At 42.3% G+C, this 23,227-nt stretch overlaps 2 protein-coding genes across 7 annotated transcripts in view; one reads left to right on the top strand and one right to left on the bottom strand.

Annotated features, from left to right (window-relative positions):
- The window catches only part of EPS8 (epidermal growth factor receptor pathway substrate 8), a 125,553-nt gene extending 111,987 nt beyond the window's left edge, over positions 1-13,566 (top strand). For all 5 annotated transcript variants that reach the window (XM_053978222.1, XM_053978219.1, XM_053978223.1 and 2 more), the window contains 4 exons: positions 4,456-4,687; positions 8,239-8,419; positions 9,197-9,326; positions 12,141-13,566. In XM_053978222.1, the coding sequence (XP_053834197.1) occupies positions 4,456-4,687; positions 8,239-8,419; positions 9,197-9,326; positions 12,141-12,254 (657 nt within the window). In that variant the 3' untranslated portion in view covers positions 12,255-13,566. The remainder of the gene's footprint in view (positions 1-4,455; positions 4,688-8,238; positions 8,420-9,196; positions 9,327-12,140) is intronic.
- A 5,629-nt stretch (positions 13,567-19,195) lies between these two features.
- PTPRO (protein tyrosine phosphatase receptor type O) overlaps positions 19,196-23,227 on the bottom strand; it is a 138,774-nt gene continuing 134,742 nt past the window's right edge. For both annotated transcript variants that reach the window (XM_053978939.1, XM_053978941.1), the window contains 3 exons: positions 22,397-22,532; positions 20,457-20,577; positions 19,196-19,472 (listed from right to left, as the gene is read on the bottom strand). In XM_053978939.1, coding sequence (XP_053834914.1) covers positions 20,473-20,577; positions 22,397-22,532 — 241 coding nt within the window. In that variant the 3' untranslated portion in view covers positions 19,196-19,472; positions 20,457-20,472. The remainder of the gene's footprint in view (positions 19,473-20,456; positions 20,578-22,396; positions 22,533-23,227) is intronic.

The raw sequence follows: 23,227 nt of genomic DNA, 5'->3' as shown, positions 1-23,227 counted from the left end.
AGCATTTCCTATTTTCTGTGCATTTTGTTAACTTTGTTTTAATGCTCTTGAAGATGAAGTTTGAAGAATATAATTAGGATAGAACTGTGTATCTTGGCGGGCATGTTAATTAATCTCCTGACACCCTTTTGGAGGAGAGACAGTTATATTATCAGTGATGTGTACAAAATCCTTAGGCAGAGAGTAAATGTTTAATAAGGTGCACTTTTTTCTTTTTTTTTTTTTTTTTTTTTTTTTTTTTAGAACTGGAGACAAATTCTAGCTAATAACAATTTGAATAAGTAAATTCTGTCTAAATGTTTTTTTTTTAGAACTGGGGACAAATTCTAGCTAATAACAATTTGAATAAGTAAATTCTGTCTAAATGTCCTGTCAATCCAGTGAAATCCCAAATGTGGTATACCCCACTAAGAACTGCTTAGGTGGTTTTTAATGGGATTTTAGCAGGCAGCAGTTTGCATAATAGCTGAACCCACCAAAGTAAACTCTGGCAAAAGAGCCTGCTTGAAGTTTTCTCTTGCAGCCCTTTGGCTGAAGATGGGTGGTTGGTTCTCTCGTGTCCCAGGACAGATCCCAGCCACAGAGCTGTTGACAGAACTGAGGCTGAGTGCTCTGCAGCCCTCTTGGTGGGCTCGTGTCACTGTGCAAACAGGAATGTGGCTCTCAAACGTTCAGAAAGAGAGCAAACTGGAAGTTCTGTGTCTGTGTTCACTTCATGAGAGCATTTCCCAGCACCAGCACTGCTTTTGGTTGTTTCCAATGCCTCTTTGTCTGTGTTTCCCATAGTTTGAATATGTATATTCCCTTTTATTAATGCCAAAATAGATTTGAAAACATATTGTTCCCACTCTTTTCCACTGATCAAGAATTAGGGTTGGTACCATTAGCATTTTTATTCAAACTTATTATTGTGCTTCTATTAAAAACAGATTGAATCATACTGAATCTTGTTTTTTCACCAGATGCAGCCTGTAGCGTGTTGAAAACAGCTTTGGGACTTAATTTTTTTCCTGTAAAAACAGAGATTTTTCTGGCAAGAAATAAGAAAACAAAATTTGGTCCCAGTAAGCCTTTATGATATATCCAGATTTTTAATGAGTGTGTGTGTATCATCACCATTCCAAACAGTTTTGAGCATTTGCTCCAATTTACATGAATTGAGGTGATCAGAGGGATGAAACACCTCTCCTGTGAGGAAAGGCTGAGAGAGTTGGGATCATTCAGCTCTGGGGAGACTTTCTAAAGGCCTGCCAGTGCCTAAAGGGAGCTGGAGAGGGACTCTTACAAGGGCATGGAGCGACAGAAAGGGGGTAATGGAATGAATCTTAATGAGGACAGCTTTAGATGGGATACTGGGAAGAAATTCTTTCCTGTGAGGGTGGGGAGGCCCTGGCACAGGTTGCCCAGAGAAGCTGTGGATGCCCCATCCCTGGAAGTGTCCCAGGCCAGGCTGGATGGGTGTTTGAGCAAGCTGGGATAGTGGAAGTTGTCCCTGCCCATGGCAGGGGGTGGGAATTAGGTGGAACCATCAGGTCCCTCCCAACCCAGGCCCTTCTGTGAGCAGCACCTTTATCTTATCTGCTGAGCTAGACAACATTCCTTGAACTAGAAAAATTAAGCACCTTTTTAATACCTGATGTGACTTAACTCTTATTTTTCTCCAGTTACAAGTGTTCTTTACATTCACCTGAAAATCTTTAATCCTTTGGCACTCTTTTCCTTGGCTTGTTTTTTTTTTTTTTTCTATTAAACCTGTTTCTGTCTGGGTAGGTGCTCTGAAAAGAGCTGATTGCTTATATGGCATCACATGTGTGTGTTTTGTAGCCAGCACTCTGTTCCATATTCAAAATAAGAATATTAGAATAACTCACTACTAGTTTCCTAGTGATTAAGAAGAGGTAATTACTAAGACTGATGCTCCTTTAGTTTAAATTGCTAATGTGTATGAAATTTCAGGAGTGATGTGTGAGACAGTTACTTCTTACCTTTCTAACAAAACTATTTGATGTGATTTACTCCATTTTCCTCACAGCAATTACTGGGAGAGCTTTCAGAGGTAACTGAATTACTCTTCTGATATTGAATCTCAAAATTTCCCCTTTTGGACTATGTAGTCACCAAATTCTATAGTGCATGCTTCTTTTTGTAGCAATGAATAGAAGTGATGGGATGAGTGTGTGGATGTCCTCAAAAGATCTGGAGTTAAAAAAAGAAACGTTAAATGGGATTCAAATATATAATTGGGTTTTGGGCACTGTTTAGCAAAATGCAAAGTGTATTTTAATGTGGTTGCATTTGTAAATTTAGAGTTTGAGTGATGCTTCCAGATTCATTTTTGTTTTCACTGCAGCAAGTTGTTTTGATGAGGCTTATGATTGCAGTACAACATGTTTTTGCAGCTCCTCCAGTAACACCCATTGAAAGTTACATGGAGTTTTTAGCTCTCCTTTTCTGGATCATGATTGTGGCAGTGTGCAGTGGATGTATTGGCTTGTAACAAATCCTCTCTATCATGAAAAAGTTTTACTTTTTCTTTGTATTTTTTTTAAGAAGGTCAAAACACCCATGAAGAAGGTACATTTTGGAGGTAACAGTCTAGTAACTGGAATCTGTGAACAAGATAAAAGGTTGTAAATATCACTGGAACCTTTTAGTAGCTGTGAAATTTTAAAATTCTTTGACAAGATTTTGAGTCTATCACAGTACATCTATATATAATAAATTATGGCAAATTTGGTATACACCTAGTGGGGGACTCTTTCCACCAAAGGGCAAGTTTCATAAATACATTTATTCTGCTTGCTCACTTTTATATTGTGCATTTCACTTTTCTTGTTGTTTGACAGTTAAAGAAGCATTTATTTTCTTGACATTGTAGCAGTAAAATGCAGAAAAGTCAGTAATGATTTTTTTTTAAATATCCCCACATTGCACAAAGCAGTTAAGAGGGAGGCCTTTGAACAACTAAATGATGAGATAGAAACAAATGAACAAACAAAAAACTTTAATGGGAGATGTTTTGTAGGAATGTATATGTAGAAACAAATGAACAAACAAAAAACTTTAATGGGAGATGTTTTGTAGGAATGTATATGTTTGATTTAGTAGCTGACTATTGTGGTTTAAGTGAAAAATCATCCAAGGGAAGCAAGGCTCCTTTCTCAGGGTTAATTGATTGGCCAGAGAAGCCAATGGGATAAATTTTCTGCTGGTGTAAATCAGTATTGCTGCAATGGTTTGTACTCACTAATAAATGCCTTGTCCATCAGCTGGACTTTGCTGAGCTGGGGATTCCTCTACAAGGGCAGCTGCTGACATTTAAGGAAAGTTTGATTGTTGTCATGGCAGTGATCTGCTGCTCAGATTCTAACATATGGCTCCTACAAATATTTCCCTGCTTGATCTGCTGTAAAACCCTCTGCCTCCAGGGGAATAGGGAAAGGTATTTCAGCAAGGAGCAATGAATCTGGAGAATGCATTCATCTCTCTTCATACCAAAGTAAGCAGACTTCTCATGACTACGAGATGAGGCATCCCTACTGAGCAAACAAACTTTAATATTGAATCTTCAAGCTGTGTTAGTCCAAAATTGTGGAGAGGGAATACTGTTAAACAGTGAGAGATGGAGTTTGAACTGCCTGAAAGAAAGGGTGGCTTATGGATTTGTCTGTCTTTATGATTGCTCTGGGAAAATACAGGTGTTCTTATGTAACTGGTCCCCTTCTAAAGGCAAAGAAGAAATAACTTCCCAAAGTTATTCTTGAGACACTTGCTAGCTAGTTATTAGCAGCAAGATAACTTACCTGTTGTTAGAACGTTGCACGAAGTGGGGGAGAAAGAAATAACAGCCCTGTTCCAAGAATTGTGCAATCTGGGGCTTGTTTTTTAATTAGATTATTGCCTTGAGATGGCTTGTAGTGATCATGTCAATAGCTGAAAAGGCACAGATGAATGGATAGGAGGAGCAGGAACCTCTTAAATGCTGTCTGCAGTTCAAGAAACAATGCATTATGCTATCCTCAGACACATTTATAAGTTAAAACATTAGTTGAGTTTAGGTGTGGCTAGATGTGCTCATTTTTCAGGGTTTTTTTTAATAACATCTCTAAAATAGACATTTTTACACTGATAAAGTTCAATAAGTCAAAAGTTTTGAAAGCTTTTAAAAAGTGCCAATTAATAGAAGTTTGAGATTTAAAGCCAATCTCATTTATAGAATTCACCCCCTTGAAAGAAAGAAACATATTTCAGAGGGTTTCCTCGCCACGAGTCTTGTGTCCAGCAGAGAAATCAGCCAAACACCGATGCCAGATCAACTTTTGGCAAAGTTTGGGACGACGTGTGGCAAGTGAGATGCCTGTGTGGGACAAAAGACGCCCTTTGCTGCCAAGTCTGGGTTTGCCTGACGCCTGGCCCAGATGCCCATCCCTTACTGCGCCTCTCTGCCTCCCGCAGAAGCAGCGGACGGACCAGAAGCAGCCCGAGCCGGCCCCCGCCACGCCCTCGCCGCCCCCCACGCCCGCTCCGGTGCCCGTGGCCGTGCCCCTGCCTCCCAGTGCCCCAGCTCCCATCCCAGTCCCCGTGCCCAAGGCGCCGGCCGCCGTCAGCCGCCAGAGCAGCACCTCCAGCGACAGCGGCGGCAGCGTGGCCCGCGACTCCCAGCGGCAGAAGCAGATCCCCGTGGATCGTAAGTTTGCCCTAAGATGCAGGATCAAGAGCTGTGCTCCCGCCCCTGTGCGCCTGGCTTAATTCTGAAGTCCCTTAAAGCTGTGTTGCGGATGAATGGTGGTGGGAAAATGTGGTTTTAACTTCATGTTTAAAATACGGGTTTTCTGTGGATGTGTGTGCTGACCCTCGTTATAATTACCATAATGGTAATTAGGGAAAAACACTTTATTGTGCCATCCTAAATCACAGAATGACCAGGTTGGAAGAGACCTTTAAGGTCATCAAGACCAACCCATCCCCAACACCTCAACTAAACCCTGGCACCCAGTGCCACATCCAGTCTCTTTTTAAACACATCCAAGGATGGTGACTGCCTCCACCACCTCCCTGGGCAGCCCATTTTAGAACTTTATCACTCTTTCCATGAAAAAGTTTTTTCTAACACCTAACCCAAATTTCCCATGTCTGGGCTCTCTAGTCAGTGGTATCCAACACTGGAAATACCAATGTGGCTATGCTGGCTAATGGAGGTTTTCCACCTGAACTCACTGCCACATTACAACCTAAATTGCTTGTAAAAGCAGTTACGTTGTTTTCACACTTCAGTTCATGGTCATCCATGTTTCTAGGGCGTTTGCACCGTTCTGAAACACGTATTCAGGGCTCCAGGAGCACTTGCAGGTCTGGGTGATGCACAGGAATCAGGCTGTAGTAGTTTTGTAGAGTTACCTTACAGTCTGGCCACCCTGGCTTGGTGAAAGCAGCAGCAACTGGCATGGAGCAGACTTTGCTGTCCTTGTCCCAGGAGGAGACAGGAACATACTCCATACCTCTGTAGCTGGAAAAACCTGGTAATGTGCATCCAACAGTGTGTGGCTGTCTTGAGAAGTTCTGATGAAGGCCACCTTGTAAATATGCCAGTTGAGGCATGCTGAGGCTGCTACTTGGTATTGGCTGAAAAGCAGGTTAGAAAAGCTTGTTTAGTCAGTAATTTCTGTCCTAAATGCACCTTAGGCAATGTGATTGCTTGGCTTAGAAATAAATGAAACATGTAAGCAAGCATTTGCTACAGTTTTTAAAATAATAGCTGTAAAAATAATGAACTTTTTGTAGTTCAAGAGTTGACAGCTTTCTGTACTCACTGCCTTACCAGCAAATCCTGCTTCCACTGAGGTCAGAAAGTGGCACAGAGCACAGTCCTTTCTGGGCAAGGGCTTCTTTGCCCCCTGTCCCCAGTGGATGGGAAGTGTGCCTGTGTGGATAATCCTGCTGGTGGGGTCTGTGGTGACATTGCCGGGTGGAGGACAAGCTCCTGCCTAAGCTCTGAGCTCAGGAAGGCTCTGGGAACTTTTCATTATAATGGCCTAATGGACTGTCTGGCTGGAAGTCATCAGTGCCTGGAGGAACAGGCTTCACTGCTGCTTCCTAAAGAAAGAGCTGGTTACTTAAATAAAAGCAGGCAAAAAAACACAAAAGATGTGGAAAGTGAGGGTGATTTCCCCCACACACACATGCAGAAAAATGATCATTTTATTCCTGTGGAAGGACTTTGCCATAGCATTGCTGTGAATCCTTGAACCCACAGTGGCCCACTCTGTCCATTCGAGATGGAAAATGAGAAGACCACGGTTCTGGCCTCTTAATCTGAAGCCCACTTAATGAGCTTCAGGCACCTCAAAACTCTCACAGAGCAGATGCTTCTGCAAAGGTGATGGGAAACCTGCTGGCCAAGTACCCACCTGAACCCTGCAGAGCCTGCCCCATGCCTCTTTCTGACAACACACCTAACAACAGGAAGAACCTCTTATCTAACAGCTAAATATTTGTCTCTTGATACAGCCTTGGTCTAGATTAAGCATAAGTCTTTCAAAATCTGTGTAAATAGAAGGAAGACAGCAATGTTCTGTGTCTCTTCCTGCTTGGGAACGCAGCGGTGCAAGCTTTGATAACACAGCCTAAAGGCTTTCCTCGTGTAACCCCTGGCAGATTTGCACAAATCACTGAGCTCGTGTCACTGGGCTTCTGACTCACACTCAGGCTGGGGGGAGAGGAGAAAACCCTACACAACGGGGCCTGAATGCCTCAAATATTATAGCAGAGATACTTTTTCCACTTCCAGCCCGAGGCTATTTTGTAAAAGATAAAAGGAAATGGTTAAACCAATGGTTTTTCTTGTTTTTGCCGTGATGATTAAAGAAATAATCCTAGAGGCCTATGTAAAGCTTGTTTTTATTTGTTTAACTGGCTAGAGATATTGGTCCCTGGAGAGGTTTTGAGAGAACCCCTGGAGAGATTTTGAGATAATAGAAAAGGAAAGTAGAGAAAGCAGAAATATTTCTATCTTACAGGGGGTTTTTCATATTGAAGTTCAGTTTTTTCATCTGTTCCTATCAGTGTAATGGGAGAAAAGGAACAGGTTTTGCCATCTGAGTGCATTGAGAGGGTGGAGTAGTTACTCTTTGTGTATCAAAGTGAGAAGCTTGCATAAAGATCACAAAAAATGTCTTGGCAAGGAAATCCTGAGAATATTTGAGATAATTGGAGTTGTTTGTCAGAGGATTTTAATAATTGTTCCAATGTTAAAGCACAGAGATTTTAACTGTGTGAAATCAGCATCTTCTCTGAGCCCAGGGGGTTATTTACACCTTATTGAATTCTACCTATTTTTGTAAAATATTTAATTTTTATTGTAATTCTAAACAATTCTCACTGTCATTATAATTGATCTTGTTGAAATGACTGAAAAGCATTTCAGTTTGTTGCCTGCTAATGAACAGCAGCTGAACTAAATGTTTCAGACAAATGGGTTCTGGGGGATAATGAATTCTTACAGTTTTGTTTAAAATGAGAAAATAAGTAAACAAATCTTGCCCAATTCTTGAGTCCCTGGTGAGAGCAGCTACCCCCTTTTTATTTTATATTCCTTCTTTAATACAAAGTGTGACAATGTTTCAGCTAAGCAGCCACTCCGGGCTTGGAGTGAATTCAAATTTCTCAAAACCCTGTCAAAATTGCAATTGCTACAATAGCTCATTAGATGTAAGTTGATATATGTCAGCAGCTGTGAAATTTTTTTGCCTGTGTTGATTTGCACAAAAAAGTTGAACTTTCAACTAAAGAACTGTTTGTGGAGAGTATTACCTTCTCACAGTGTGAGGAATCTTACAACCTTCCTCATCATTTTCTTGTTTTCCTTTTTAAACCCTCAGCTCTGTTTGAAAAATAAGGCAGACTGTGGCAATTGAATGACCCTCCCTTCCCATTTTATTCTACAGCTTGGGTGCTGTCACACTGATCTGCACCTCGCTGGGACATCCAGTCATCTCTCCTTTCTGGGGTCTTAGTTGAATTCTCTCTGGGGTTTTTTTCTGTTTATTTTTGCTTTGTTTTGCAAAGGGAGGATTGGGAATATTGAAATATTCCATGGGGGAAAAGGAGAGTAATAATTCAATCAGGTCTAATGAATGAATTAAAAAAAAAAAAAAGAAAGTTTACGATTTAAAGTGACGTCCAAGACATTACTTGGCTTTGATAAAGAGAATAACCCCTGTGAAATCTCTCTGTCTCTAGGCAGGAAATCCCAGATGGAGGAAGTGCAGGATGAGCTTGTCCACCGGCTCACCATCGGCCGGAGCGCTGCCCAGAGGAAATTCCACGTGCCACGGCCAAACATCCCCGTGGTGAACATCACCTACGACTCCTCTCCCGAGGATGTGAAAGCCTGGCTGCAGTCCAAAGGATTCAACCCCGTGTAAGGCCCAGGGCAAATGCAGCAAAACTTCTTCAAATATAAAAGGAATTGTTTTCCTGTCACGACGTGGCCTGACCGCTTTTTAAAATCAGGCAGCCTCCTGAAAATCAGGAGATGTCAGCTGCACTCTTAGAAAAATTAATTTGTTTTTACATAAATACATACATATATATATAGAGATATAGATATATAGATATATAGATATCTATAGATATCTATAGATATATATAGATATATGTGTGTATATATATATACATATATATATGTATATACCCATATATATATACCTATATATACATATATATATACACATATATATGTATATACCCATATATATACATATATATATATGTATATACCCATAGATATGTTCAAATATATACATATCTATATACATTTATATATGCACATATATACATCTAAATATACATATATACCACACATATATGCATCTATATATACATATATAAACACATATATATAGGTATACACACATATGTTTACCTAATACATATATAAAAATATAAAAACATGTCAGTGTGGTTATAGAGCTGCAGAAAATCTATGTATTTTATATATCTGGATTCTGTATATAGTATATAGTGTATATATGTTTTAGCCTCTACCTAAAAGTGGACTTGTGTACCCAGTTGACTTCAGTAGCCCTGCTGCAGCAAGTTTGCTGTGAATGTACTAGCCCTAGGCAATGTGGGATGAAGACGACCTTGGGCAGTGTGGCTTTGCTGATTTCCTGTTTGTTCCCTTGGTGTGTCCCAGGACTGTGAACAGCCTCGGTGTGCTGACAGGGGCTCAGCTCTTCTCCCTCAATAAAGAGGAACTGAGGACTGTTTGCCCAGAAGGGTCGAGAGTCTACAACCAAATTACGGTACAGAAATCTGCCTTGGAGGTATGGACAACTCTTCTTACTCACCTAATTTGGGTCACCAATTTTGAACCTGTGGAATTAGATATTTCCTTCTGTGAGGCAGGTGGTTTTTCCTCAGTTCCCATCACATTGATAAACATTCTTTTCATCTGAGTTATTTGGTATTAATTCACTGGAACAGCATTCATCAAAACACCAGGTGAGATCTTCCCCACTTCTAAAGGGGTCCAAAATCATTAGAAATAGCGCTCGAGTTTAAGAGGTTTTGTGGTGTAACCAGACTGCAAGAAGACAAAATCAGCCAAAAAGAGCTTTGGGAGAAGCAATGGGAAGGTAAAATGCCCCTTTTCCTGCTCCTTGCTTTGCCTGGTGCTTGGACAAACACGTACTCCCGACAATTTTGGTGGTAAGTGAGTTTTGTTTTATCTTTATGGAGGAGACTTGATTTACAGGGCATGAGAAATTGGTAGGGTGAGCCCACTGCTGTTGGCCTTTCAGGTCAAATGCTGGGGCACCTGCACTGAAGGGAAAACACACTGGATACTGGGCTTGTAAAGGTTCTGAACCAAGGATCAAGTGTTGTGGCTCTGCAGCACTTTGCTTTACTTAAAGAAGTTTTGTTTCTTTACTTAAAGAAGTTTTGTCTCTTAAACACCTTAAGCTTGTATCCAGAGCTGTGCTAAGGAAAATTCTTGCCAGTTTTAAACCAGTAAAATTGGAGATAGTCCTACTTTTTTTTTTTTTAAACTTGCTGTGGCAAGTGGAGAAATGCTCTAGATGTGAGATCAAACCAACTGAGAAGTTATATTCTCCACATCCTATTTAGAAGAAAATCTTGAAGAGGTTTAAAATATTTTCCTCTCCTTAAGCTGAGACTTAAATAATTTTAAGCATATTTTTAAAGACAGGCTTATGATGATGCATATTTTATACTTTACATGGTCAGTGTGGATCAGAGAGCATAATTTTCTAACACTGTCAAAATTGCTTCATTCCCTCCTCCAAGCCCTATTTCCAGTTAAAGGAAGGGAGAAATATTTCACCTTTACTCTTAGGAATAGAAGTCACTACACTCCAAGGCAATCCATCATTTCCTAGTGCAGATATATTTGTATTCTTCAACTTTTTTGCATGCTAGTCATCTCATTTCAGTGTAGTAAGATGGAAGCAGATTTACAGTGGCATGTGGCCTGAAAAGCAGAGATGCCCTGCACTGGGAGGGGTCTTTTCCCCTCCATGCTGTTACTCTGCTTGCCCCAGTTAGGCCTCACTGCAGGAAACTCAGAAGTCCAAACTTATCTAATAAATGCCCTACAAGAGTTAATTAGCAGGTACTTTGAGTCTAACAAGGCCATTGGTTTTTTTGTCAGTGAAAAGGTAGTTGAAATGTTTATTTCTGCCTTGGTTATTTGAGGTTGAGTTTCAGAATTCATACAATTCCTGATGGCTTTAGCCTGCTGTTTGCTGAATTATGTTGCACCATCCTTTCTCTCCCTATAATAATATCACAATATAATGCATTTCAGGCTCATCAGTCCTGTTGCCATTGATGTTATCAGGAAGGCAAATTCTTTCACCTTGGGCTGCTCAGTTATTCTCAGACAAATATTTGTACATGACCTCTGGTGAAGTACATTGCTGGGTATCTGCTGATGGTTTTCTATGCGTGACCTCAGTAATGGGTGCTGCACTCGTGTGTCTGAAACCAAGAGGGCAAGGACAAGATGAATTTAAGACAAGCAAAGCTGCTCCCTCAATTTCAGAGAGTCACTTCTAGGCTCCCTGCTTTGCCCTTCCACTCTGGGAGAGGAGAGCAATGGTATTTTAAGTAGGAGGAGCACTGTAGTTAATTTTGAAATTGTCTCACTCTTTGTGGCACCAGGGACTGCATTTAATGGATATAATGGGCTGAATCTATATGAAATTTTATGAAATCAATAGGAGGCATTTTCAGAGTTCAGAATCAACTGCTGGATTTTCCCCCTAACAGTCCTGGAATTTGCTATATAAATTTCAAAACCAGTGTTTTCTTCCTTATTCAGAGGGTATTTTGGAAGCTGATTTTGAAGTTTTGGAGGCGTGCCATGGCCAGATAGTACAGTAGCAGATATGATCTTGGTTTATAATCCCCGAGTTTTATTCAAAGTCATGCACACTTTGGGAAGTTCTGCTCTAGTGAACAGATGTCCTGGCCTTGCTAATAATTTCATTTATGTTGAAAAGGCAATGTTGGCAGCTGCTTCAGCAGACCTGGTTTTCACTCTTAAAAGGTGAAGTAAAGCCTTGTCCTCACAATACTTCACTGTTGCTAATATTGTAATATGGTCCAATTTCTATGAGTGTGCTCTAAATTTGAAACCTGTGTTTCTGACCTGCAAATGCCTCATGGTGTGTGAGCCTGAGACTGAATCCTTACTTAGGTCTTGCCTCTGCAATCCCATGTGCATGTGTGACCTCTTAAACCCATCAAGGATTTCTTTTTGGGTTTTTAAAATATTTAAAAATTTCTAAATATTATTGCCCCAATTTTTAAGTGTGGAACCTAACAAACTCATTGAGCTTTAACTCTGCTTTTACTGAAGCCATAATTTATGAACCCCCTAAATATCCAACACCTCCAGGGCCTCATGTGGGAATTAAAGATGCTCAGCAGTGCTGAAATATGCTTTTAATAGTTTGCAGATTTTATTCTGGTCTATATTTAAGGATAGTGTAAATACTTTCCTATTGAAGCCACAAGGTGAGTTTGTTCAAACAACTGTCTTAACAAGATGTTGACAGAGGAATTTCAGCAGCACTCAAAGCCACAAATAAATTCTTCTCTTTTGTTTATAGGCTAGCAGTGGTAGTTCAGAACTGCAAGAAATTATGAGAAGACGGCAAGAAAAGATCAGTGCAGCTGCCACAGATTCAGGTGTGGAGTCCTTTGATGAAGGAAGCAGCCACTAAATGTGTTTCCTCTTTTCTTTAATTCCATTGTCCATAGCATTAAACCATCCAGCTTTGCTTTAGGAAGCAGTGAAGGGGAATGTCTTATTGTATTGTAAATGTAACTAGCCAACATAAAGAAAATTTCCAGTAGTCTCCACAGAAGTACCTGCTGCTGGCTCCTCACCATGAGAAATGAACAGATGAGAAATGCAGTGGGCATTCCTGACAGGTGAAAATATTGGTACATGATTCTTTACACCCGGAGAGGAGGCTTGGCTTTGTGGGATTAACATGACAGATAAAATGGGGCACGTCTTTGTTGGTGATTCATCTGAGGGAAGCTGAGCCAGCAATAAAAAAAGCACTTGAACCCTTCAGTAATAATAAGATTCCGAATCCCATCTCTTGCTGTAGTGTGCAATTATGTCTTTTTTGGCTCAGTCTTTCTTGTCAGGCATTTGGCTGCAGGATGTTTACTTAAGTTGTCGGCTCCAGGAAATGTTTAGGGAATGAACAGCAGCCCAACACAGACTGAATCTTTCCTGCACCACTCCCGAGGTGTTTTATTACTAATGATGCTGTTTATAGCAAAATAATACTCTGTACGTTGATTTTATCCGTATTTCACCTGTGATGAACGATAATATTGCACAAGAAAGAGGAACTAGAAAATAGTAACACAACCCAGCTCAAAGAGGTGATGAGATCTGCTGTAGCCATGCAACAACTCACAGTATATATATTTTTAAATATAATTGCATTTTTTGTCTGTAACTTAACCCATCAAAAAGAACAGTGTATAATCTAGGCTTCTCTGTGTGTTGATCCCAGATATCAGTTTTTCCTCATGCAAAAAGCCTTTGTAATTTCCTTTATAAAAGTAATCTTTTGGAAAAGTGGATTCCTGAAGGCAAAACAGGGGAAAAAAGAAAAGAGAAACATCCCTTCCAGAAAATGTTATTTTTGGAGATGCAATGATTTTTGTCACAAAATGTTCTGTTTCACATGGTCATGTGATTTTATATATAATATATGTATTATATATAATATATAATATCACTTAATTTAGACAAATTTAATCATCTAGTTTGAGTAAGTTTCATAGTGCCTTTTTCACATGAATCAGCTTAAAGTCTGCAATAAACAGTATTTCTTGTCTGTTAAATTATTGTATCTTTGTGGCTACAAAGACAGTATTGAAATAAGAAAGTAATCTTGATTTTTGCCATTAGTTTGCTTTTCCTCTGCATACAAGGGAAAAAAATCTATTCATTTTTCACAAATGAAAAATTAAAATCTTAATAAAGGTGTTAGTGCCATTTATTGTAAATGTCCTCGCAAATACTACTTCTGTGTGGTTGGTTGTGTGTCCATGTATGTTTTTACATTTGATAAATATTCTTTATGCCTGTCTGCATAAACATGGCCTTATTCAGAAATGGGTCAAGGAGTGGTAAATCCCATTACTTGTAAGTGCAGCAGGAGGAACCTTTTTAAAAGGTCTTTGAAATTCTTATTTAAAACTTAGAGCCCCTGCCTTTTCTCATGGGAAGGATGTCTGATTCTATAAAAAGCACTGTGCTGGTAACCTGCACCTCTACTCCCCTGATAATTACCAAAATAATTGCCAATATCCATCCTCTGTGCTGGCTTTTATTTCAGCATTCAGCACACGGTTTGCTGTTGCCCAGAAAGAGGCAGCAGCTCTGGGACGTCCCAGACCTTGTGACGTTTGGCACCCTGAGGTGTCGGAGGGAGAGCTCATGTTCCACCTCCAAGAGAAAAGAGGTGGCTTCACAACTGTTTGGGGTTTTTTTGGAGCTGGGTTTCTGTGAAGCTGATGTTTAGAAAGTGCCAGACAAGTCTGAACGTGGTCATTGTGCTCAGAGGTGCCCTGGGAGATACCTGGGGGGAAAAGAGAGAGCCCCTTCCACACACTGCAGGGATGAGCAGAACCATCTTGGGGGTTGGTTGGTTGGTTTGTGTCTTTTTTTTCCCAGTTCCCAAACTACTAATGAATTAATAACCAAGTACTCCTTGAGTACTATTTACCCTTTAAACTTTGCTGAATGAACCACTATGATTTCTGTGCTACAGTCTGGGAAATCTGAATGGTGCTAAGGCAAATATTTGCCTGTTTGCTGGAGTTTCCTTGCTGCTTTAAAAAGCACTGCAGGGAGCTTCACCCTTCTGCTGCTGTGCAGTTTTTGAATTTTCATTGTGTTGGCATTCATAAGAAATCAGAAGGAGATCTCATTTGGGGTTCCTCAAATGAAAATGAAATGTTTTCTTCAATATATTCTATGGTTAAAAGTGTTTCATTCAAAATGTTTTCCCTAGGATTTGAGCAGCGAGGCTTATTTTTTCACAAGTAATATTTTAGAATGATGTTCTATGTCTTTGAGAAGGAAACAAAGCAGTTTTTTAAATGCCAAAATCAGTGCCTTATTAGACGTTTGGTAAGTGGGAGTAATTCACTATTTTTCTGCCATCAGTCTGCCTTTTTTAACTGGGTGGAGGGAGGGTGTTTTAGCAGCCTGTGTTCACCCAGCAGTTCCATGCTTTCAAAGCACAAACCTTTTAACCTCAGCAAGGCACTTCTTCCCACTCCTTTAGGCTGCTTGTTCCCTTGGGACACCGTGGGGAGAGCAAACCACTGTGAAACCTCACATTTAATTCTGGAAGAACACTTCCAACCAATACTGATGGGTGGAGCAGTTTACTTACCATCTAGCAATTCCAGTGTTAAACAGGGCTTTGCTCAGACAAACTGTTATCTCTGGGATCTTATACAAACTTTCAGTGCTCCAAAGCATTGAACTGTATAAAAATTGGTATTTTGTTGTCTGGTTTTTTGTTTTGAGTGGGGTTGGGAAATAAGTGCATATATGCATGACTGATGTGTGCAGGAATAAATGGTTTCTGAAGCAGTAGAGATATCATAGCCAAAATTATAATGATAGTCTGAAATGTGCAGAGCTCTCAGTGTGTTCATCAGTGTTTGTGAACTTCAGAACTTTGATCATTTAAGTGAACAAACAGAAGAACCCATGAGTATCTGTAAGATGTAAATTCTTTCTAGTTAGGAAACCTGTAAGTGACAGAATTTTTATTTTAACGTGGGAGGGAAGGCATTTTGAGTTTTCAGTTCATAGCTATGGCTTTAACACCAGACCCTGTTCAAGCAGGTATGGCCACTGATTTTCCTGCATTTCAAGCAGAAAGGAAACAGGATGATGAAAGGGAACTCAACTTTCTGGCCAAATTACCCTTTCATAGGAGCCCAGTTTTTCTACTGTGTTGAGTCTGGTGTCTAAACCAGCCCTGTTTAAGGTTCTCATGTATCAAAAGTATTTGAGGGAATAGTTTTGAGATCAATCTCCCCCCTCTACATTAAAGCACCAACATTATATAGGAGAAGAAATGAGAGGGAATCTCTTTTGGTTCTGTGTTTAAATATTTCACAGACTTTAAATTTCTACTGCAGCTATGCCAACTTTTTGCTAATAAGTGCCTTTGGCTTGGCTTTATCTTTTTTTTCAGTTTCTAAGTTGCTTAGGTTGCACCTTTGGCCTCTAACTACATCCTCAGTTTTCAGACCAAAATGAGCATCAGGGTATGAGTCTGTGCTTCTACTCCTTGGTCCTTTTTGCAGATTAAAAGAGGAGATGAGTGAAAATAGGGAGCCTTCCTAGAAGATTCCTAGCCCCCACTGGTGCCTGTCACAGCAGCAGCAGCAAAGCTCAACCCACCCTGCTGCCATCCATGGCAAGAGCACTAAGAACATTATTCTCTCACAAGAAATGGCTGAAATTGAGGCTTTTGCCGGCCTCAATGAAATTACAGTTTTGACACAAGCCCTTAAAAAGTTAGAAGTGAGGGGCAGGTGCTGTGACTGTGCTGAAAGGAGGGAGGGAAGGGCCACTTCAGAGCATAAGGTGATGTTGATTGTTGGACAGGGGACATGCATCCTAGTTTGGTGTAGGGAAAAAAACCCAAACATTAAACGGAAATAAAGCAGGAATGAGGCTTCCTGGCCTGTTCTTAATCTTTTGGTGAGGTTTGCACACAACAGTTCTGAAGACCCAAGGATGTCAGGGCTCACTGCACAGGGTGTGCTTGGAGAGGCCACACTTCCACACGTGCCTGTACAAGCTTCTTACCATTTCAAAGGCATGTTGACTTAAGTTTACTTATTTTTTGCTTCCATGGCAGCACACACAGCATGAGACAAGGAGAAAGCCTGCCCTGGTTTCAGTTAATGGTCCCTCACAGCACAGAGCTGCTTTTACAGACAGCTGGGTCAGTAGATGCTGGAAGAGCAGCAGATCAATAAAGAGCATCAGTAGTGTCAGCAGAGCTTTGGACATGAAGCTCATAATTCCAAAGAGCTATTACCAAACCTGAAGCTTCAGACACAGCTTTACAGCTGTGGTGACTGGAGGGCAGATGCTGGAAACAATATTAACATGAAGCATGAGTCCAAAACATTATTCTTTTGGACTTACACTGAAGGTGTATGATGAGGTAATGCCAAAATTATGATGTGTCAATTCAGACTAAAAGGCTCTGCATGTGTCTTCTGAACCACAGTGTCTTCCAGGCTCATTTATTGCTTGAATGCTGGGAGAGGTGGTTTCCATTGCCATCCCACGTGGCCACTTACACAGTCTTGCACACTGTGTGGGGTAGGAAAAGGTATTGTTCTGATGGAGTTTTCATTGTAACTGACTTTGTGATTAAGCAGCTATTAAAGGAAAAATACCCACCTGCTGCTGTGCAAATGGAAAAATCTCTGACACGCACTCAAAAACAGTCCAGTAAATTCAGGCTGCTCAGTGTCCTTTGCAGCAGTGTGATTTTGGCATCTTTGCAGCAATTTTGTGCCCTGTCACGTTCAGCCGAGCTTCTGTTACAGCACTGTGACGTTTTGTGGGCACAGTGGTGATTTAGCAGTAACCTGCTGACTCTGGGCTGTGATGCAGGATGAGGACTGGCTCAATGGGCAATGGCCAGCAGGAGGGAGGAGACAATAGATGAGAAAGAACATTTGTGGGTTGTTTTTTTTTTTTTTTCCCCCCATCCAGTTGTCTTGAAGGATATGAACACATTTTCTGAGTAAACATGTAATGAAACTCTGAAATACATTTTTTTAAAAAAAAAGCTTGGAGGCAAGGTCTAAATGGTCAAGTGCTCCTTTATAATTCTGTTTTCTGTTCAGTTTAGGCCAGACAACTCTTTGCTGTTCCTACTGGGATGGCAGGCCCTCCAGCTGAGGCACACCAGTGAAATCAGGGAGAAATGTGCACCACTGAAGCCTTTCTTGCCACCAGCTGGCTCCCTGACACAGGGTGCTCTTCCCTTCTGCTCCTTGTGCTTGGGGAAAGAGCATCCCTGCTCGAGGCCTGGGGTTAGTGGGGGCAGTGCAAGCAGCAGCAGGTGCCTGGAAACAGAAGGGAGGGGAAGTGCCTCTCACACCCATTTACTAATCAGTGCTTTTGCTAATCACCTGTTTGTTTAGTACCCCTCACAGGAGCTGTTTTACCTGGGAATAATGCTAAGTCTGTGCAGTTTTGCATAACAAACACGGGAGAGTTTGAAAGATGTTTCTGCTGTAACCAATACCACGATGAAGCAGTGCTCAAAGAAGTATGCACCTATTTACCCACCAGTGGAACAGCTCTGGGAGAAAAAAGAAAATCAGCTGAAGGAGATCAGGCTCCCCAGGGCAGCTGAGCTGCTGCCCTACACCCTGGTGCCCTGCCAGGTGACAGCAGAGGCAGGGTGAGTGAAATAAAAGTTGTGTGCTGGTGTGTTTGCTGTTCTGCTGACAGTGACTTCTGCACAGTAAGCAATCCAGTGTGTTTACTTTCAGTTCAAGTCTGCTTTGTTTACATTGAGTACCATCGCTGCTAACTTCCAATGAGGTGACACAAAGCAACAGGTTACAAAAAATGCCATCAAACATCCATTCTGACAGCATCCATGTCACAATACACAATGATGTACCGGCATTATACAAAGACCGAAAAAAAAAAAAAATATATATATATATAGCTAATTATTTTGACTAGAACTGAAATGGACAGCAAAAAAGAAAAGAGCCCCCCTCCCTGCCCCGAAGGCCCTGCAGGAATCCATACTGACACTTTGGCAGCCTTGTAGCAACAAATTGAAAACCAGCCCTTCACATGCCAAAACCTTGTATTTGTAACATTGTAAATTCCTGGTTCAGAAGAATAGTTACGCCTATTAAAGCACTTTTTGTGTGTGGTTTTTTTTTCCCCCCACCCCTCCAACCTGAACCAGCTTCACGTTTTCACACAGGGTTAATAATTACTAAAAATAATACATGAGTGAGGGGTATAGGCACCATAGACTGCTCAGACAGTTAAATGCTAGAGTATATCTGCTAAGATAGCTGGAAACTCAGCTGCCCTGTGATTAGATCCATCTAAAAGAAGAGCCTGATCAGTGGCATTACTGGAAAAAGGTCGGCAAAAAGAGCAATCCCTCTGCTTAATTGGCGGCAGCCCAGTCAAGAAGCAAACCCTTCCCTTCCCTCAGCTGCCTGTTTCAGCCTCACAGCTCGGATTTCTGCTCGCCAGTCCTCCCTCGTGCTCCCCCCAGGCCCCACGCAGCCCCCATCAGTGCTGTAAGGGAACAGTCAAATCCATGGACCCAGCGACCCCCCTGCCCCCCCAGCCCCTTTTCACAGTCTCCAGGTTTCTTCATGTTTGTTCATGCCTCGCTATTCACTAATGAGGTATTATTAGATACTAACAATGCCTGCTCTCCTAGGGGCAGACCAGTGACACATGAAGAAAGCTCTTCAGTCAACCATTAAAAAAATATTGCACTTACTTTAACCTTAAGCCCAACCTGCACAGAAAGAAAAAAAAAAATTATGAAAGAAATTAACCGAAAGTACCAAACAAAATCCCAACACTCTGGAGCAATCTCTTTTATGCACATATAGTGTCTTTTCCTTCATGTTGTTCAGCTGAATTTGGTCCAGTATTTAAAAAAAATGTCCAGAAATGAAACAGTTCAAAAGACACCGCAGGCTTGTTAAGGCTTTGTCTCCCCAGTGCTTCAGAAAGGTAAAAGTTTCTTTCCCTCATTGTCCATGCACTGCAAAGCAGTGGTCTCTCGTGGCACAACACCTGCCCCTTCAAACCTTCAACAGAAAATAAATCAGAAGCAAGGGAAGATGGGTGTGCTTCATGGTCTCACCTGCAACCAAACAAACAGACTGCCTTAGAGAGAAGAAAAGGAAATAAATGCAGTTTTTAGCATTTGTTTTACTGACCCTCCACTCAGGCTGGGACTGCAGGTCACCAGCACAAGGTGCTGGGACTCAGCTTAGACAGAAACCCTAAACCTGAGGGACAGCAAGGCAAACTGGGGTTCCTTTACAGGCAGGGGGATGATGCCCACAAGGGTTAATAAATGCACATGTGCAACACCACAGACACACAGCGAACAGGCTGGAGGCACTGCCCTCAGCACAGCTCTCCACCAGCTGCCTGAAAAGCAGCTTGTGTCAAAGCCTGCAGCTTCCTGCTCCACCCAAAAGGGAGCATTAGGTTGTGGCTGGGTTATTGCTGCCACCTAATGAGCCAAAGCCTGGAGTGTAAAGAGCGGTGACACACGTCCCCAGAGCTTGTTCCACCAGCAAAGCTCGTGGTCACAGCCACTCCTTCTGCTCAGGCACGGGGGGCAGTGGGGAGTGAGAGCCACCCTTCACTGATGCTACTGGTGGTACCAGTTTGAGAGCCTGCTGCTTCTCTGCTTCTGTGATTTTTGATCTGGGAAAATATTTCCCACTGTTTCACGCCAGAGCTTTTTGGTCACCAACTCACCTTCCAGCAGAGCATCCCAAGCCTCTGCTGGCCTTGGTGAACAGGCAACATTCTTTTTTGAGAACAACTGGAGATACTGAAGTTCTCCCTCCCTTTAAGCCTTGACAAGTGGCAGGGAAGGCTTAGATGGCTCATCAGGAGTTTGGATTCTCTTTTCCTTTAAACATGGGTGGGCCCATATATTCTTCCAGTGCCATGGAGGGTAGTGGGTGCTGCGAGAGGCTAGGTGGACTTTTCCCTCGCTCTCCATGTGAACATGGAAGGGGAATGAGAAAAGCCCCAGATTCCAGCAAAGCTGCTGGAACAGGGATGTGAGGCTGTGGCCGTGGCACGGGGCCAGGCTGGCCCGACTTACCACCTGTGACTCTGAACTAGGACTTGCTGACGTTCTCGTATATGACATCACTGATGCAGAACTGCTGCTTCTTCTTTTGCCACATCAGCTGCACGCACTGGTGAATAAAAATGTACTGCTCCTAGAAGAAAAGAGCAAATAACAGGGCATTTTTTGCACCCCAGAAAGCATGACAAAAACACAACCAGTGAAACAGTTTGATGGTTCACAGTAACAGCCTGCACTGTGTCTCCCAGCTCAGCCCCTCACAGTGCACAGGGAGTTATCAGCTCCCAAAATAACAGTCCACAATTGTTACAGATAGCAGAAGGGGAAGCATGAAATCCACCTGGCACCATAATCCCTTATTAATAACCTGAATGATGACAGAAGAGTTGAATCTGAGTTAAAGTTGCTCTACTTTACACTGCCTAAAAATAAATAAATTCCAAGAAAGGTATCTGAATGCTTTATGTGTAACAAATTGCACCCATGCCACACATGCACCTGAAACCTTTTAATGAGGTTCAGGTTCCTCAGTGTTTGACCCCTTTATCAGTAAGAAGAAAACCCCGATTTTGTTCACAGAGTAGTTAATTTGGAGAGACTGGTTTCAATTCAGGATATTCCCCATTCTAAAGCCCGTTTTGGGCCCGTGCCATTTGTTTTTTTAAACTGCTCATTGAGACACTGCCAAGTTTCCAGCATACCAGGCACTGTGAACTCAGGTGAGCTGTCAGTGGTTTCATATTTTGAAAGGAAAAACTGTTTGGTGGCCTCTGTGACTGAGTGTCAGTGTCACTTGGTGACACTGAGGCCAGGCTTGGCCACTGCCTGTAGCAGCAGGAGCTCAGTAGCTGCCTTTAACACCAGCCCCAGGCATGCAATGAGGTTCTAAATGAAAAAAAAAAAGAAATATTTAAAGAAAAAAAAACCTACAAAAACCCACATCACCTCTGGAGTGGTAACAGTTGCAGCTGAAATCAATCAACCATCAGGATTTTTTTCCTCTGGTGGAAAGGATCTGCCTTTGGATTAATACAGTGAATTGTGATGAAAAGTGGCAGTTTGATAGGAATGATCCAGAATGGACTGAAAATTACTTTTTTTTTTTTTATTATTTCCAGATCCTAATTATTGTCACTGCAGGTTTTCTTCCTCCTCTCCTCTCCCTGCTTTTTTCTTTCCTCTCAGTTGAACAAACTTTGGCAATAAACAATGTAGCCTGAAAACAGTGATGGTGACACTTCCAACTGCAGGGAGGTTGCTCACTTATACTGTGTGTCTAACCAAGGAAGAGCACAACAGGCATGAAATATGAAATATTTCCCTCATTACTAGGGGAACTGGGAAGGTTTACATGCATAAAATCTTCTGCTTTGAAGAACGAGTTTGTGATTTTTTTTTCCCCCAGTATATATTGTCTATATATTTTTGTCTTAAAAACAGAAAAAGAACTACCCAGTAGATATTGGGGTAGGGAGAGGGGCAAGGAGGGAGTCTGGCAGACTCACAATCCTTTTGTCTGTTTTGCTTGTTTGAAGTTCCACTGTGTGATGAGCTCCTAGGCTTGGCAGGATGATACCAAGATGATACTTGAACAGGGCTGCCTGCTACTGATACCATGCCATGAGCCACCTGCCCCCTCAGCAGGGCCAGCTCTTTACAGTGGGGTCTGAAGATTTCATCTGTTAATCTCTTCTAATGCATTGCTTGCATATTCATTTCACAGAAGGGGGGAATAACTCATTTCCTCTGGCAGGCAGTGAGAGTGCAGATCTATCATCAAACCCACCTGTGCAGCAGATCAATAATGTGACAATATCACAATGAAGATGAGAACATGATTATATTGACTCACAGTGGTTTTGTCAAGGGGAACAACAGTCATGAGCATGATGAAGGAGGGCATGAAATGGGCACAACAATTCTGTCACAGTGCTGAAGTGAACAGCCCTTACCTCTGTCTGCACCATGGACATTCTGTAGGACCTCATGTCCGACACCAGGCCCAAAATATCCACGAACTCGTGGTCACGGATGTGCTGCAAGAGCCGGTCCAGGGCTATGAACGTTCCCGTCCGTCCCACGCCGGCGCTGCAACACACACGGACACGCAGCTCATTCCAGGGCACACGCAGCAAAAGCAGCAGCCCTGCAAAAGGCAGGAGTCCTGCAGCTGCAGCCATCAGACACAGCTCAGCTGAGGCCAGGCAGGCTGGTGCATCTGAGGGACTTAGTGGCACTCAGCCCATTGTTTGGGCAGAGCGGATGCAGTCACACACAGAACCCGCACCCTCACCCTCCCTGAGCTCTTCCTGCTGCCACTGCTCCCCTCACAGACCTCATGAGAACCCCTGCAACTTCAGGGGCTGCAGCCACAATTGCAGAGACCTGCTCAGGAGCAAGGGATGCCCCGAGACAGCGGGGGCCACACCTGCAGGCTCAGCTCCACAGCTCTGCACATTCAAAGCCCTTGGCTTGCAAAGGCGCTGCACGACTGCAGCTTGTCCTCAAAGGACACCCCCAGTGATGCCTTGAGAGGGCTGGCCTGGAGCAGAGGCTGGACAGAGTCACAAAATAAAGCAGGGATTTGTTCAAAGGATCTCCTCCATGGATCCACCTTGGGCAGCACCAGAGCCCAGCCAGGGCTGCACCCAAGAGGAACCAAAAAGGTCCCAAAATGCACGAGCGCTCCTGGGGGCTCTCACTGGGATCAGCTCTGCTCCATTTGCACCTTGCAGTTCATTGTCCCATTCCAGCTTTAGCCCATGCACTCCCATCCTGCTTGT

The sequence above is a fragment of the Vidua macroura genome, chromosome 5 (assembly GCF_024509145.1).
Source record: "Vidua macroura isolate BioBank_ID:100142 chromosome 5, ASM2450914v1, whole genome shotgun sequence".
NCBI classification, from domain to species: domain Eukaryota; kingdom Metazoa; phylum Chordata; class Aves; order Passeriformes; family Viduidae; genus Vidua; species Vidua macroura.
Note: the sequence above shows the minus strand (reverse complement) of the source record. Positions and strands in the feature narration are given on the sequence as shown.